The sequence below is a fragment of the Leptodactylus fuscus genome, chromosome 6, assembly GCF_031893055.1.
Source record: "Leptodactylus fuscus isolate aLepFus1 chromosome 6, aLepFus1.hap2, whole genome shotgun sequence".
Classification (NCBI taxonomy): Eukaryota; Metazoa; Chordata; class Amphibia; order Anura; family Leptodactylidae; genus Leptodactylus; species Leptodactylus fuscus.
Window position 1 is genome coordinate 90,628,382 of NC_134270.1, and position 18,338 is coordinate 90,646,719.

The 18,338-nt window shown below is 45.6% G+C and overlaps 1 protein-coding gene and 1 non-coding gene across 2 annotated transcripts in view; one reads left to right on the forward strand and one right to left on the reverse strand.

The window, feature by feature from the left end:
• The window catches only part of KCNB1 (potassium voltage-gated channel subfamily B member 1), a 235,367-nt gene extending 227,285 nt beyond the window's left edge, over positions 1 to 8,082 (reverse strand). The window contains exon 1 of the mRNA XM_075276779.1: positions 7,516 to 8,082. Coding sequence (XP_075132880.1) covers positions 7,516 to 8,082 — 567 coding nt within the window. The remainder of the gene's footprint in view (positions 1 to 7,515) is intronic.
• Positions 991 to 1,098, forward strand: LOC142211035 (U6 spliceosomal RNA). The gene has a single exon (XR_012717134.1). It is a non-coding gene; the product is annotated as a U6 spliceosomal RNA (small nuclear RNA).
• Positions 8,083 to 18,338: the final 10,256 nt, after the last annotated feature.

Sequence of the window (18,338 nt, forward strand, 5' to 3'; positions counted from 1 at the left end):
CAGGCTGTATGCAGTGTCTGTGTCAGTGATTGCTCAAGAATTGTGGGGGCTACAGAAAAAAAACCAATGGTGCTGGAGTCAGTGAAACGGTGCCAATTAACAGCTGCTAAGAACTAGAGTTGGCAGAGGTGCTGAAAGGTCTTCTGTAAGGGGGAGTTCACACGGAGTTACATGATGTGGCACGTCGACTTTGCGGGCTGTACACGCTCCCATTGATTTCAATGGGAGTTTGCGGCCGTGAATAAATGGCCGCAAACTAGCGCGGCGCATACGATCCCCGCTCCCATTGAAATCAATGGGAGCGTGTACAGCCCGCAAAGGGTCCCGTGGCACGTAACTCCGTGTGAACTCCCCCTAAGGTTGACTTAGCTGCCCTGACACAGAGACAGGCTAAAAGTTAAGACTAACATTATAGGCCAGAAGCAAAGTCATGCTATAAAGAAAAACTAACTTTAGAGGCCAGGAGTAGCCAGTCCGCTGCTAAAACTCAATTTAGAAACCAGGAACAGAGCCTGGCCAGCTGCTAAAAGGTACCAAAGACCAGTAGCAGGGTTTGGTCAGAACATTTGTTTATCTTATTGGTCACTGTAACGTGAGAGAACAGAAGCCAAAACTAACCTGACAGTCAAAGGGCAGAACCTGGTCAGCATATAAAATAGATCTCCCAGAGATTGTGCAGTAACCTGCCCTGGAAATCAAACACTATTAATGTGATCAATACATTGCCTGGGATACATTGACCAAGAGATCCTACACTGTTCTGGAAAATATATACATATATATATATATATATATACAGAGGGAGAGAGAGAGAGAGAGAGAATGTGAAGGAAATTATTATTTGATCCCTCGCTGACTCTGTAAGTTTGCCAATTGGGATGCTTTTTTTGGAGGCTGATTTTTGAGGCGGATTCAGCGTCAAAATCAGCACCAGAGAACTCCGTGTGCACTGACCCTAAGGATGTCAGGGACAAGATAATAGACCTGCATGCGGTCGCTTCGTTAGCACATATACTAAAAATTGGAAGGATACAGAGTAGATTAGCAGGGCCTCTGTGCAAGGATGACACACAAATTTGTGAAGCCTTCAATAGTTAAAAAAAATAAACAATAATAAAAAAAATCATAGACCTGCACAACGCTGAAATGGGCTACAAAACCATAAGTAAAACGCTGGGTGAGAAGGAGACATCTGTTGGTGCAATAGTAAGAAAATGGAGGAAATTCAAAATGACTGATTCACTGATTTGGGCTCTATGTAAAACATCACCTTGTGGGGTACCTTGATCATGAGAAAGGTGAGAGATCAGCCTAAAACTACACGGAGAGAACTTGTTCATGATCTCAAGGCACCTGAAACTACAGTCACCAAGAAAACCATATTTGCATCTAACACCCCATTCCTCTGTATATATATATATATATATATATATATATATATATATATATATGCCTAACTTCAGAAATTGTGTTATACTATCCTGATGAAGAGAACTCTATAGAGTCTCAAAAGCTCGATATGTCATGAAAAAACTTTTTAAGTTAGCCATTAAAAAAAGGTATCAACTACTGAGGACTTCGCTCAAAAAAAAATTTCATTTCATATTCACTGGCTAACACGGTAAAAGGATATTTTTTCTTATACAAGAAAACCATTGTTAACATATTACGCCGTAATGGACTAAAATCCTGCAATTCCTGCAGGGTCCCCTTGCTCAAGAAGGCACATGTGCAGGCCCTTCTGAAGTTTGGCAATGAACAACTGGATGATCCTGAGAGTGACTGGAAGAAGGTGATGTGGTCAGATGAGACAAAATTGAGCTCTTTGGCTTTAACTCAAGTCGCCCTGTTTGGAGGAAGAGATTTTTGTTAATTGCTACATATGAGGCTGCTCCTCTACTATTATTAGTCTCCTGAGGATTCGCTGTAATGGGAGGAAACATGTAGAGACAAAAAACAACACTTTGATATAAAAATAACACTTTGAGGTAGCCGATTTTGAAATCATTTTGCCCCTTACATTGAAGCCTGGAGTTTGTTGCCCTATGTTTGGGGTAACGGGATTAACCCACTGTGGCCTCCATTTCTATAGCCCCATACAAGAGCAGTTAATTGTTTGGCTGGCTGGTATCACCTGCAGCATATGTCTAAGACCTGTCATCTGAGGTTATAGCTACTAACATTTTTAAACACCCTCTGATACATCTTGTAAGAGGCTGTTTTCTTTTGCTCTATAAAATTATATTTTGAGCATTGTTATATATACCTCGCAGTTGATGTGATTTTTTGGGTTGCACACAGTTAACTCTGATATGGTGAGGGATAGTCTCCCTGATATCCTATTGACTAGTTTTATTCAGGGTTCCTAGTGTTGCAGCCATGGTTTAGACTTATCCCTGCATTTAGGATAGGCCTATAATTAATCAAAATTCACACATTGGGAAGTATATTTTTTCATTATACATATTTATACCCTGGGTTTTTCATTTTAACGTATATCAATAAAGAAATAGTTTTAAATTGTTACCATTTCAGTTGGAATTGCATGCAATGTTTGCTGAAGATTGAACAATCCAGAACCTACAAGATATTGCCCTCTATAGGAATTGGCATGGCTTCTAGAGAAGAAACTATTATTTTACCAATTATTTTACTCCTCCCCTCCCTCCCTGATAATGCTCGTCTATGGACGAGCTGTGTGAGCAGAGGGAGGGGGCGTTCCTCCCGGCTCCACAGCACAGCGTGATAGGCGCCGCGAGGCAGAAGGACGTTCCTGGCTAATGGTCAGAAACGCCCTTCTGACCATAGAAGAGCTACGGTACCAGACCGTAAGCTCTTCACACCGGGCACAGATCGGGAAAGCCGACAGTGCGCTGAACTCAGCGCACTGTCAGCTTTCCGGCAGTATATAACACTGCATGTGCCCAGATATGGTGAAAGGTCCTCTTTAAGTTTACATCAGATATCTGGCATAAAAAAGTTGCAAACCTCAGGTATAAGAATTGTCACAACTGGCATATTTTAGGCTCCATTCACACGGAATAAATGCGTGCTCACTTTGGCAAAATACACGTGTAAAAATAAGACTCCCATTGACTTCAATGACATTTTTTACACGTGTAAAAGAAGCACGTCAAAAAACACGTCACAATACACGTGTATTCTTTACACGTGTATTTTGTCAAAATGAGCATGCGTTTACTCCGTGTGAATGGACCCTAAGACTCCCACACCACTTTCATGAAAGAAAAACAGGAAGAGAAGTTATGCTACATTTAAGATCAATAATGCCAGTTTGCCAACTGTCTCACCAGCATGCAAGCTGCCTGTTTATTCCTTATAACTGTTGACTTCTGTTAATCAAAAATTATGGTCTTAAATATGATCACAAGTGTTACACCAGCAGAAAATTGACCTTAATCTACCACAGTCTCCAGGATCCAAAACTTCAATTTTTTTTATTTTTTTTAAACTGTAATTTTTATTTAAAAAAAAATTTCCATAACAAAATGTAAGACAAACAAGAACAGAAATGGTACATTGGAGAGGGGGAAAGGCTGTAGGCCAAACCTTCAAACAAGAACAGAGATAATGGGGGAGCGACAAATGACCCAACAAGACATTAAAAGAAAAAAGGAACCATGACAAGACGAAGGAGAGGGGGAGGGGAGGAGGACCGGGTTCAGAGGCTGCGTAGAGCACAGTACGTATTCCAGGGGGACCAGATGGAGTTGAAGGCATCCAGGGTGTTATTAATACTAGCCATCAGGAACTCCAGACTCCTCACATCTTTCATACGGGTCAAGAGCTCAAGGCCAGAAGGAGGGTTCACTTTCCTCCAATTTTTAGCAATTAGGTTCTTAGCAGCAATGCATAAGTAAAGAAAAAGTCTGGTGGTCTTCTTGCCAAGGTGTCTGAGCAGGAGGTTCAAGAGATATACAAGAAGATCTAGGGGAGCCCCCTGTAGAAAGAGATCATCAGCCAGGTTCTTAACCTCCCTCCAGAAGCCAAGAACAAGGAGGCACGTCCAGAAGATGTGGTACAAAATACTCTCTGATATACTGCAGCGCCAACACCCCAAAGGAATAGCCGGATTCAGAGTGTGGAGAAGATACCAGGGTGTGATACCAGCGCATGACAAGTTTAAACTGTGTTTCCCTGAAGGTCACACATTGAGAGGACTTCTGGGCCTGAGACCAAACAATCTTCCACTGTCTTGGGGAGATGGGCTTGCCAATCGCCTCTTCCAATCTAGCCATATAACGATGTCTAATGGGGGAACCAGCTGCCTGTAAGGCGAGAAGCCAGTAAACAGGAGATGCTAGTAGAGGTGACTGCATGGCAGAGCCTTTCAAAAGCCATGGGGAGGGAGACCCTTGTGGAGCCATAGAGTGAGTGAGCAAAGTGGACCACCTGGGAGTAGTGGAGCCACTCAGTCTGGGGAAGGCCTAAGTTTGCCGTGAGGTCAGCGAAGGACCTGAGTTCCAACGTCACAGGGTCAACCAAATCAGCAATTCGAAAAAGGCGAGCAGCAGACCACACCTTGACCATAGCTGAAATCAGACTAGGAGCATAGGTAGACCAAGGAAAACTTAGTGCAGCAGGCAGACCAGATAGACCGGGTGAAACGGATGGGGCCAAGCAGGTAGTGAGAAGGGGGCAGGGGGAGAGCCAACCCACAGGAGAGCGTTTGGGTGTATAGGAGAAAGCCAAAGTTTCTCAATTTTGACCCACCTGGTGTATGCCAGGATAGGGGCCCAGAATGGGATACAACGCAGATGGGCTGCCCAGTAATAATGCAGGAGGTTCGGAACAGCCAGGCCCCCGCACTCCCTACCTGCCAGCAACAGAGCATGGGATGCATTGCTGGCTAGCCTGCCAGATGAATTGGAAGATAGCCCTCTGTAGAGTACGAAGATCTGATCGAGGGACCACAACAGAGAGCGTCTCGAAGTAGCAAAGAAGCTTAGGGAGTAGGGTCCTCTTGACTGCAGCAATCCTCCCAAGAAGAGAGATAGGTAAGGACTGCCACTTATCCAGGAGAGACCTCAGGTCACAAAAGAGCCGGGGGTAGTTTGCAAAATAGAGAGTCGCGTAAGTCATAGTTACCGCGGAGGAAAGTCAGAAGATCAGGTGGGACATTAAGAGGGAGAGCCTTAGTTTTAGAGGGAATTTTAGAGGTTTTACTTTTTATATTTACATCTGCCAGTAGCCAGGAGTGCACTTGCCTATACCAACCAAGTTAGTATTTTCATTTTCAATGGGGTCTTAGACAACAGTTAACAATTTTGGGCACATCTTAAAGTTTCTAGTTGTGTCTCTTAAAGAGGGGTGGCAACAGTTGATCTTTGACACCACTAATAAGTCTTGAAAATTCAAACAAAGTGCAGTGGAAACTTTTTATGTCTTGGTGCCAATTTTTGTTATATACGTTACGCTAGGTTCACACTAGTGCCCGGAGTCCGTTCTGAGCTTTCCGTCTTCTGCATGCAGAAGACGGAAAGCTGTCAGACCAGATCCAGCCGTGTGCGCCGGTGAGCGTTTTATGCTCTCCGCCGTGAAACCGTTTTTTTTAAACCGGACACAGAGTACTGCATGTCCGACTCTGTGTCCGATTTAAAAAAAACGGTTTTGCGACGGAGAGCATAAAACGCTCACCAGCGCTCATGGCCAGACATCTTTCAAACCCATTCAAATGAATGGGCTTGAAAGAATCCTGCAGGTTTCAGTCTCCTGCTCAGTTTTGTGCAGGAAACGGAAACCTGCATGAACGGAGACCGGACGGAGATGTGAACAAGCCCTGACTACCCTATCTAAATTCCTGTTTATTATAAAAAAGGCTGTATTATTCTCTTCAGCAACACTCTAACCGAGCTGTTGTTAGGGAAAGTTCATACACTTTCCCTAACTGGGCAGGGATGTGTACTTTTTCTAGTAAAAACTAAATGAGGCAAACTAATAAATATGCACTAGAATTTTGGCCTAATTTGCACACCTTTTACCTTTATTGTCTATTTGTTTTACATGTTTTCTTACAGTTTATGCACCTTTGCTATAAGTAGGTAGGGGATTGTTGAAAAAGGGTGTGGCTTGATATGCTAAACTGTTAGCTGAATTGCCAGCCATTTTGCATGAAAATTTTGTCAGAAAAAAGCAACTAATAAATGGTGTAAATTTAGACAGTCAATAAGTATGCCATATTTTCAAACAGCATTAGAAGCTTTGAAAAATCTGATGCAGTTTGAGACTATACAGTTTCCGTTTATCTGCTCAAATGTATTTATTCTAGAGAAGAGAAGGATGAGTACATATTTGTTCCTTATAAAACCCAAGCCATACTTTATTTTATAAAAGTGCATTTTTCCAAAAAGTTTGCAAGCATTACTTTACTGTCTGTACTCATGAAAACATGGAAACTGCTCCTGCAAAGGTGATAATAACAAAAGATGTAGCATGCTTTAAAAATGGTTAGAGATCTTCTTTGTGAACCACTATATTCAAGGTTACTGGTATTAATGTAGATTATGGATCTGTCCAATTGCCAGCTACAAATACTTTGCATTTTATGGTGAATTGAGTTGCTACCATTAACAAAGTGACATTTTGCCTTTCTGGAGATCAGCTTTGATATGTAAGTATAAAATGAATTAAACTTGATGGGCTAATATCTCTTTTGCAATCCACTAAGTAACTATGTAACACTGACTCACGAGTTTACTGCTCTGAAGTTCTTACATGCCCCAAAAAGTTCATTTACTGCCTTGAGATCCTACATTGTCCTAGGAATTCATACACTGCCTTGAGAGTCTACGTCACCTCAATTGTTATACACTGCCCCAAGAAATCACAAATTGTCCATGAGATCCGATACGATAAGATTCTACATATGTTTTCCCTGGAAATCACAACCTTCTTAGAGATCATGCTATTACAAAAATTGTACTCTAACACTGAACTGCTTCAAAGACTGCACAGCTCCAGGAGCTCATACCACAGACATTTATACAGGGACTAAAAAGCATATGCTTGCCCAGGGATTGATATATGCATATATGTTCCAAGATATACTACAGTGCCACAAGATCCTCAAAGGCCAAAAAATTCATATCCTGCACCATCCACTGAGAGAGATCATCCACTACCTCTGAGATCATATCCTGTCTAGGTGACCATTCATTTGCCCTGAGATCCTACACTGTCACAGAGATAATACATTGCATTGTGAATTATACTCTGCCTCTGAGGTCAAACATTACAAAAGATAATCATACACTAACCCACCATTCATACATTGACCCATAGGTGTATTAAAAGGGGCCCCACAGATAATACACTACCCTTTAACTCACAAACTGCTCAGAAATAAAACCCTGCCCAAGAGATCATATACAGTGTTTACAGTGCCCCAGAGATCACAAACTGCCGTGTCAATCATACACCTTCTGCAGTACCTGTTGGTGAGTCCCTGGCACCTTCTACTCATGTCCTTGTTCGCACATTGTGTGCTACACCTACCTTGGCTGCTACTGATGAGTTGGGCTTCTCCAACAGGTCCCAGAGCTTCTTCCGCTTGTCTGCGCAGCAGGTGTTGTCAAACTCTTCACCCTCACGTTCCCGTAGGGTCTCAGCCTCGCGCTTGAGCTCCTCATTCATCTGCTCTTTCTTCTGGTGGTAGCGTGCCTGGCAACATGACTCCAGGTAGATTTCATCAATGCCCCAGTAATCAAGCTCCTGACTAAAGGACAATGCACACATCTCCTCCATCATGTGAAGCTTGCCAGTACGGTAGAAATTTAGGATGGATGTGAAGGCTCCCGGGTGGCGGTCAAAAAAGTACTCATTCTCCTCTAGGCTATAGTCGTCACAGATCTCCATCAAAGCTTCATGACTGTTGCAGTCTCGTAGCTTCCCAAGCCGTGTGCGTGGTAGTCGATCCAGGGTCCGCCACAGCACCTCATGGGCCAAACCTCCTACATTCAACTTCACCCTCCTGGAGCAAGCCTTGCTGCGCACAATGTCCATAGGCTCTGGCGGCAGAGAGGCAGTAGAGCGCGAGCCAGGCTTGTTCATCCAGCCCGGCATACTGGTGATGATGTACAGCCTGTGCGGTCACCTGTGTCCCTTCACCTCCATCCTGACAGCAGCACAAGGTCAGGCGACTGCACGGACATCTCCCTCTGTGGTGACCTAGAAGATAAGTGGAGCAGCTTTACCCCTAATCACCTAGTCACAGTAATCAGCTCAGGAGCAGCCAGGCGCTGTCCACACCAAGAGGTGCTGAAACAGCTCACTGCCTGTCCTGCATTGGGAGGGGTAGTTTGGGGATTGCAATGAATAAATAACAGGTAACTGCTTTGTACAGTTATGATGTAACACAGAGCCTTGCACTGCATGGGGACGAAAGGAACATTGAAAGGTCTGTTCTATATAGAGAGGGAGTAACAATAAAAACTCATCTACTTAACTTGCGAATGTAAATGCCTCTTTTGTGTACTAGTATAAACTTAAAACATAATAAAAATGAAAACCGTTTACAGACCATCTCTACACCCTCTTAACTACATACTGTGATGTGTAGTTCTACTACTGCGCAAACTCTGTACACAATGTCTACATACTAGAGTGCGTAGTACTACAAGCATCATTACTATGTTACCTGACTTCACTATACATACAGTACAGTATATACTTCATAGTGGTAAGACAAGTTCTGTGAAGGGAAATGAATGTCCACACCTGTGACAAAGGAGTAGTGTTGATGTCCCGCTCTGTGAGGGGAGAGTTTTGTTCATGCCCATTCCTGCGATAGAATAACAGTGTCCATGTACTGTTATGTATGGGGAGAGCAGTGTCCCTGTCCAAACCTGTGAAAAGACAGTAGTGTCCATGCTGTCATATGAGAGGAGAATAGTGTCCATATCAAGTCCTGTGTTACCAGTGTAGTGTCCATGTACACTCCCGTAAGAAGTGAACAGTGTCTCTGTCCAGTCTTGTGAACGGTGAGTAGAGTTCATGTGCAATCTTGTGATGGGGAACTAGTTTCTATGTCCAGTCCAATGTTGGGGAGCAGTGTCCATGTCCAGTATGGTGAAGGGAGAGTTGTGTCCATACACTGTCATCTGATAGATAGGGGAGCAGTGTCTATGTCCAGTGCTGTGAGTGAAACTAGTGGCCATATCTAGTCCTATAAGGGGGAAGTAGTGTCCATGTTTAGGGGGATAATAAAGTCCATGTTCAGCCCTGCAATAGAGGAAGTAGTGTCTATATCCAGTACTGTGGTCACCTGTCTGAGTTACAGGGTAACTACCTTCTATAAAGAATCGATGGTGGTGGCCATCTTTGGGTGTCCTGACTGGTGAGTGTGGGGTGAGTCTTGTCGTCTGTACAGTCAATTTGTATTCGTGCATCAGTCCACACACATAGACGAGGTAAGGCCTCCTACACTGTAAACAAAATGCAATTACCCTGCACTACAATGCAAAAGGTTGTGTCGCTCTGCCTATGACATGTCCCTTCATAATAAATACACACTGCACCTTTAAAGTCTACAGGCTTAAAGAAGCTAATGTACCTCATGCACTGACTCAGACTATAGACTCAAGATCCAGGCGTCCTCCCTGTCAGGCTGCGGCTCGCTGCCTTCCACTCCTTCAGGCCTCTCTACGCTCTCGCTGACTCCCAGATTTTCATGTTTTTGCAGGTTTCTGGTAGAAATCAACAAGTATGAGGCTTCCGTTCCTTCTACTCGCTGCATCCAGATATGACTCCCTCACAAATGCAACCTTTGGTTGTCATGTGAAGAGAGGAAAGGAGTGCCCCCTGCAGGCTGGAGTACGGAGCACAGCCCAGCTGCACCCATACCTGTCTAGAAGAAGCTGTGCTGTCTGCAGAGCAGTGTCTATGGCACCGCTGTCGATGCTCCTTATGATGACCATTACATAGAGACAGCGCTAGCACATAAGCATAAAGACCGCCACCAGCATGTCTTGTATCGCTACGTTGTGATATGGAAACAGCTGCCGCTCAGTCACAATAGCTGGATTGGATTCAACAGACGCAACAATTATCCATCTTCTCACTTTCTGAACCACTTAGGGTTGTGGCCTTGACAGTCCTTGCAGCGACAGTTTCTTTCTTTCTCAATTGTGACTAAATATCCGCCTCCATACAGACGTGGTCCTTTATGTGACTGAAAATAGCCGTTTCTATGTGAGCAATTTCCCATCACTGGTTAAGGCCCTTTTTGCCCCCTAGTGGTCAAGTTCCGAACAGAAGTAGTAATGAGCTAGTTCACAGTTGGCCGAAACCCATCCTCTATATAGGATCTCTTGTTTACCTATGACGCCACATGAGCTACCAATCGTAGGGACCATCTTTGCCCTATATTGGTCAGGTCCTGAACTGTGATGGTATGTAGCTGCTTCAAAGTCACTTGGCTAAAGTTTAGTCTCAGCAAGGACCTGATCACTGTGTTAAAGAGCAGTACCTTTCAGATTTTTTTCTGGGTCCCATGTGTTACAGTTCCTGTTTTAACCCCTTCCTGACGGTGACATTTTTCGATTTTCGTTTTTGACTCCTCACCTTCTATACCTGTGTGACGAATCGCCCCGTTCCGCCCCACAAGGCGCGAGGACACGGCCCGCACCTCAGCCACCCGACCGCAGCCGCTGGCCCACCCGGCCTTCGCCGCAGGCGGAACCCGCGATTGTCTTTTTAACTATACCGTCCGCTCCCACAAACCCAGAGAGAGGACCGGGCCTTATAGGATAATACGAGAAGAGCCTTCTAAAGTTTTAACGTTTTATTAACCCAAGATGGTCGATACTAGGTCAGCCAGAAATACATATAAAGATATACCCTGGCGGTCACAAGCTTATACGGTTACAGAGAAGGTATGTTACAGTGCAGTGAGATAAAACAGGTTACAGAGATTAAAAGATTAGAAACAGAAACAGTCCTTAGGCACCCGGCGATTCCGCAGCCAACGCATGGTACCCACAAGGCAGGAGATACAGTCCATCAAAGTCTCTGGTGGGGGCACCGCAGCACCCCCCCACATAGCATATAGCAATAAAGAGAGTTTTTCCATACCGATTTAAAAAGTCCATAGTCCATAAATCCATGATCAGATAGGCGTTACATCATAGTCCTCATAATTCCATAAGTCCATTAGCATTAAAGTAGTACATGGCTCTCCTTCAAAGTCCATCAGCAGCATGGCTTCCTTTGTCTCTCAGCACATGGCCGCTGCTGCCCCGCCCTTCCCCCCAGCAAGGGGGGAGGGGGCCACACACAGAGCCAACTTGCTCACATGTATCCAGATGAGAAGAACAAGACAAGAAGCCAGAAGCTCTGCCCCAGGTCACTCTTATATTGACCCTGGGCTCCACCCTGAAATGACATCATCAGGGCTTTCGGACCACCCTCTAGCTTGGCAATCAAATAACTATAAATGGTCATAATTCCTTATCACATGATCATACAGTCAAATAAGTGGCATGTCTTTGCTCACTGCGAGTTCCCCAACACATTGACACCAAACATGATAACTCAATACCCTTTGAATAACGAGAACTGGGCCTGGGCTCTTCCCAGGCCCGTAGGCTTAAAGTTTTTGGGTTAAAAACGTGCGTTTCACTACTACGCACCAGAAGATCTAATTGTCATAATGGTAGCATCTTTCCCTGGCGCAATATCATCATAAAACTATAACTCTTTGAAGTTTTTCTACCACCTCAACCCGACTCCGCAGAGTCTGGTCACATGTGTTAGAACTTTCAGAGCCAGGATGGCCCCCTGCTAAGAATCAAGGAAGTTAGCACAGATATTTTAATGACATGCCTAGGGTGAGACAATGGCTTTTGATCTTGGCAACTGGCCACAGATAAATAGTTTTGGCCATTCCTCATAATTCCATACATGGATAATCATATATATAGCTGAGAATCATGATTGTGATCTGATTCATCACACTGATACAATACATAGATAGTTATAGATATAGCTGAGAATCATGATTGAGGGCCGGTTCATCACACCTCCCCCTTTTAGAGCGTGCCGTGAGGAAGAGGGTCCGAAGATCACCTTCCACACGCACCTCCATGTTCTCACACTATCTGGGCAGGTTCTGGTACCGGAACCGCTCCATGGTACCTTCCTCCCCACTAGCCTGAGTAGAGACTCTTCTGAGGCTCCCGTTCGGGACTCTGCACCCCTGGCTACTCCAGCCTGCCTTGGGCCTTCCAGAGTCCTGGCATCTCGCAGCTCCACACTCTAGACCCCAGGCCACTTTCCAAGGCACCATTGTGGAGACTCCAACCCGGCAGTCCCCCAGGGCCCCTCCCACACTAGCCGCTAGTTGGGAGCGCTGACCCCTGCACCACTGGTTACCTCTGGCCTGTTCTGGGCCCTCTCCAGAGTGCTGACTTCCTGCAGATCCATACTTCATAACCCTCGGACCTGGAGGCAGATATTCCATTCGGGTAATCTCTGAGTCTCTCCCCATACTAGTCTTGGTATCTGAACCGCTCCCGGTTCACGGATACCACCCTCTATCCAGTCTGAGTGGAGCGGAGACCCTTCCCACACTCATGTCCTGAGCTGGGCCCACCTGTCTACCTCCCCCGCACTGGGTTCCAGCCCTGAGGGTTCGCAACCGGCCGATCAACCCTGGAGGCGGGGGCTCATAGACCCCATACCGGCAGTCTCTAAGGGTCTCCCCCACATGCTCACTTGACTGAGAGAGGTCTAGGGGGCTAGTTACCTCCCCCTTTACTTCCTTATACGGGGACACCTCTGGTTCTGGCACAGGCTTAGTCACCACCTGCCCTCCTTCCCAGACGAACTGTCCCCTGGGCCTATGCCCATTACATAATGTACCCTTGTGGGTGATGGTGTCACCTTGGGCAAATGACAGAGATCAACATTCCCCAAACCATCCCCCCACAATACGTTGACAGGTAATGCAATCAAAACATCAAGGATGACATTGGCATTGATGACATTCCAGTAGCATTTGCTGCGTCACAGCAGGCTACAGTGAAGTTGGCTTGAGACAACACCAGAGAGGGGAGGGCTCAGCCCCCGCATGGGTGGACGGGTCCGCAGACACAACAGCCCTCACCTCTGTCACAGGTGTAAGCACCGCCTCATTAGCATTTCCACTGCACTCTGCTGGTGACATCAGAAGGGGTGGCGCATAGCTAACCTACCCGCTCTGTGCAACAAACTACAGCTTTGCAATAGCATAATCAACATTAACATACGTTGCATGACAATTCACGGTACTCAGTTGTGCACACATCAGAAGGGGTGGCGCATAGCTAACCTACCCGCTCTGTGCAACAAACTACATCATTACATTAGCATCCGCAACATTAACATACATTGCATCACAATAAGTTGGGGTTACTTCCATCCCATCAGGGACTCCAGGGGCCCTAAGTCGGTCCCCAACAGTTTATCAGCAAGCAGGTGAGACCGCAGCCCCACCTCCCACAGTCCTTTTCCTGCACCCCGGTCCAGAGGAACCCCAAATCCATATGAACCCGAGTCACAGGTAATCCTGGATGGCATCCAGCCACCCTGTCACAGGCAAAGTCTTTCCAGAGATAATGTCCTCAGAGTCTATGACTTCTGACCCAGCCAGTGGACAACTGGCCCCTGAGTCTTTTAGTCCCCGCTTGACTTTTACCCCTCCCCCTCACATGGCAACATCTCACCAGCCTTGCAGAAAATAGATGATGGTGAGATCCAGCTTTGCCTCTCCTTCCAGCTTGGGGTCTTTGCAGTTTGGCTCCTCCCCCGGGCTCTGGCCTCCAGGTGGCTGCATGGCAATCTGCAAACTGTACAGCTTGGACTGTTGTTTGGCTCCTGGGCACACACAAACTGGGGAACATCCAAAGGGAAAACATGGAGGAACTGGTCTTGAATTACAAGATCTACAAACTTGGTAACAGTAACTCCAATCCATGGATAGAAGGTAGTCCGTAAGTTGTCCTCAACAATGGCATAGCTGTCTGTGACATCCAGCCGGATGCTGTTGAACTTTCTGCAATACAACTCCGGAGTGAGGTTGGACTTCTTTGAGGAGGGTTGCCTTAATGATATTACAGTCCACATCAGCCTCAGATGGTAGGCCAACGAATACTTCCAGGGCATTGCCTTTTAACCCTGCAGTTAGATATCATGCCCTCTCAGCTTGACGCTCTGCAGCTTGAGGATCAACTGCAGGCGAGCAGTAGTGTCACTAGGGCACAATTGTTACAGGCCCAGTTGCAAATACAAGTCCATTCCTTTCAGAGACCTGGGCACATGGTCCTCTGTAGAACTTTCCTCAATATTTTGCACAGCTGCTTCTGTCTGCTCACCAGCCATCTGCTGGAAAGTCTTGCAGACTAAGAGATAGGATAGACAAAGAGAAAGTAGGAAAGAGGGAAACAGCACTGAATCACACTTTCACCGTATATACAGCTTTTCCTAGTACCGGGCTCAACTCATAGGCTTGTCGCAACAAACCCCAATGCTTGAGTTATAACGAACCCACAACACTGTTTATCCTATATCCCACTACGCTGCCACCAATGTGACGTATCGCCCCTTTCCGCCCCGGCCTCCGGCCCCACAAGGCGCGAGGACACGGCCCGCACCTCAGCCACACGGCCGCAGCCGCTGGCCCACCGGCCTTTCGCCGCAGGCGGAACCCGCGTTCGTCTTTTTAACTATACCGTCCACTCCCACAAACCCAGAGAGAGGACCAGGCCTTATAGGATAATACGAGAAGAGCCTTCTAAAGTTTTAACATTTTATTAACCCAAGATGGTCGATACTAGGTCAGCCAGGAATACATATAAAGATATACCCTGGCGGTCACAAGCTTATACGGTTACAGAGAAAGTATGTTACAGTGCAGTGAGATAAAACAGGTTACAGAGATTAAAAGATTAGAAACAGAAACAGTCCTTAGGCACCCGGCGATTCCGCAGCCAACGCATGGTACCCACAAGGCAGGAGATACAGTCCATCAAAGTCTCTGGTGGGGGCACCGCAGCACCCCCCCACATAGCATATAGCAATAAAGAGAGTTTTTCCATACCGATTTAAAAAGTCCATAGTCCATAAATCCATGATCAGATAGGCGTTACATCATAGTCCTCATAATTCCATAAGTCCATGAGCATTAAAGTAGTACATGGCTCTCCTTCAAAGTCCATCAGCAGCATGGCTTCCTTTGTCTCTCAGCACATGGCCGATGCTGCCCCGCCCTTCCCCCCAGCAAGGGGGGAGGGGGCCACACACAGAGCCAACTTGCTCACATGTGTCCAGATGAGAAGAACAAGACAAGAAGCCAGAAGCTCCGCCCCAGGTCACTCTTATATTGACCCTGGGCTCCACCCTGAAATGACATCATCAGGGCTTTCGGACCACCCTCTAACTTGGCAATCAAATAACTATAAATGGTCATAATTCCTTATCACATGATCATACAGTCAAATAAGTGGCATGTCTTTGCTCACTGCGAGTTCCCCAACACATTGACACCAAACATGATAACTCAATACCCTTTGAATAACGAGAACTGGGCCTGGGCTCTTCCCAGGCCCGTAGGCTTAAAGTTTTTGGGTTAAAAACGTGCGTTTCACTACTACGCACCAGAAGATCTAATTGTCATAATGGTAGCATCTTTCCCTGGCGCAATATCATCATAAAACTATAACTCTTTGAAGTTTTTCTACCACCTCAACCCGACTCCGCAGAGTCTGGTCACATGTGTTAGAACTTTCAGAGCCAGGATGGCCCCCTGCTAAGAATCAAGGAAGTTAGCACAGATATGTTAATGACATGCCTAGGGTGAGACAATGGCTTTTGATCTTGGCAACTAGCCACAGATAAATAGTTTTGGCCATTCCTCATAATTCCATACATGGATAATCATATATATAGCTGAGAATCATGATTGTGATCTGATTCATCACACTGATACAATACATAGATAGTTATAGATATAGCTGAGAATCATGATTGAGGGCCGGTTCATCACAACCTGATAACTTTTTTATTTCGTTCATTAGACACACTGATAGGGAATGTACATTATGAACCCTATATGGGACAGTGACTGATGATTTCTGTAAAGCGCTGCAAAATATGCTGGCGCTATACAAGTAAGGGTTGTTTCACACCTGCGTTTGTATGCCGTTCGGGGAGTCCGAATGGAGACCCCCCGAACTGAATACCAAACGCAATTGCAGGCGCTGTGCAGTAAAAGCACACGGATCCCCATAGACTATAATGGGGTCTGTGTGCTTGCCGCCAGATCTCCGCACAGAACATGCGGACAGGAAAGTAGTTCACAATCTACTTTCCTGTCCGCATGAGTCGTGCAGGCAGCGCGCAGCCAGCACATGGACCCCATTATAGTCTATGGGGTCCGTGTGCTTTTACTTCACAGTGCTTGTAATTGCGTTTGGTATTCCGTTCAGGGGTCCCCATGCGGACTCCCCCGGATGGAATACCAACACAGATGTGAATGAGTGGTAAGCATAATAAATAAATCAAGGTTTAATGTTTGCTGGACAAATTGTACTTCATAATGGTACCATTTATTATTCTGTACAAGGTACTGGAAGCTGATAAAAAATTCAGAATGGGGTAGAATTAGAGAAAAATTCATCCTTACGGGCTATATTTTTATAGCGTTCACTCTGCAGCCAAAATGACGTTTTCTGTATTCTATGTTTCAGTACGCTTCGGTGGGATATCAAATTTATACAATTCTATTTACGTTTTAACCCCTTAACAAAAATCTAAAACTTTGCATAAATTTTTTTTTCTAAAAGTCGCAATATCCTGACACCCATAACTTTTTTATATTTCCATGTAGAGGGAGGCATAGGGTCAGTGGCATAACTACCGGGGTAACAGGGGTAGCGGCTGCCACAGGGCTCGGGACATTAGGGGCCCGGCGACAGCTGTTACTCCAGTTGGTAACGGGCCCTATTTTCTTACCGATCCTGGCAGCGGCCGGGATCAGTAAGTGACGCATCAGGCCCCACAAACATCATTATTATACTCAGGGGTCTTTTCAGACCCCTGATTATAATGATCGGAGGTCCAGGGGAGGTAAAGTAACATAACAAACCATGTTACTTACCTCTCCAGGCAGGTTCGGGCCTACTGCTATGACACTCCCTGACGTCACATGACCTGGGCCTGTGTCCCGGGTCATATGACGTCCCGAATGTAATTGAAAATAGCCAACACCACTGAGTACTGCAGGGGGGCCAGAGATAGGTAAGTAACAGGTAAGATAGGTAAGTTCCCAGAGTATAATACTTGTTCATGGGTGTCCACAGTGGGGCATAATAGTGTGTGTTGGGGCCACTATGGGGCATAATAGTGTGTGCAGGGGCCACTATGGGACTTAATACTGTGTGTAGGGGCCACTATGGGGCATAATGCTGTGTGTAGGGGACACTATGGGGCATAATACTGTGTGCAGGGGCCACTATGGGGCATAATAGTATGTGCAGGAGCCACTATGTCAAAAGTTCCTAGTTACGCCGTTCCTAGTTACGCCACTGCATAGGTTGTCTTTTTTTGTGAGGCCAGGTGTCGCTGGGTTCACACCAGCATTTGGTCTCCGTACTCAGGTTTCCGTCTTCTGCCGGCAGAAGACGGAAACCTGTCAGACCGGGTCCGGCCATGAGCACCGGTGAACGTTTTATGCACTCTGCGGCAAAACAGTTTTTTTAAAACCGGACACAAAGTTCTGCATATCCGAATTTGTGTCCAGTTAAAAAAAAAAAACAGTTTTGCCGCAGAGAGCATAAAACGCTCACCGGCTCTCACAGCCGGACACTTTTCAAACCCATTCAAATGAATGGGTTTGAAAAATGCCTGCAGGTTTCCGTTTCCTGCCCAGTTTCGGGCAGGAAACGGAAACCTGTATAAACGGAGACCGGGCGCAGATGTAAATGAGCCCTGTTTCTTTTAGTTATACCATTTTGGGAAAAGTCTATTGCCTTCGAACACTTTATATTCAAATTTTTGGCAGAGGCAAAAGAGCTAAAAAATGGCGGTTTGGCACTTTTTTTCCGCTACGGTATTCACTGTACATATTTTTATAAGTTTGCAGGCCAAACATTTTTGGACACAGTAATATCTAATGTGTATGTTTCAATGTAATTTTTTAGTTTTATATGTACTCTAGGGAAAGGGGGGGCTATTTGAACTTTTAGGTTTTTAATATACAGTATATCTCTCTGTCTTATAAAAATGAATTTCTGTCTGTCTGTTCTTTATGCGCGACCAAACAACTGGACCGATCTTCACCAAAT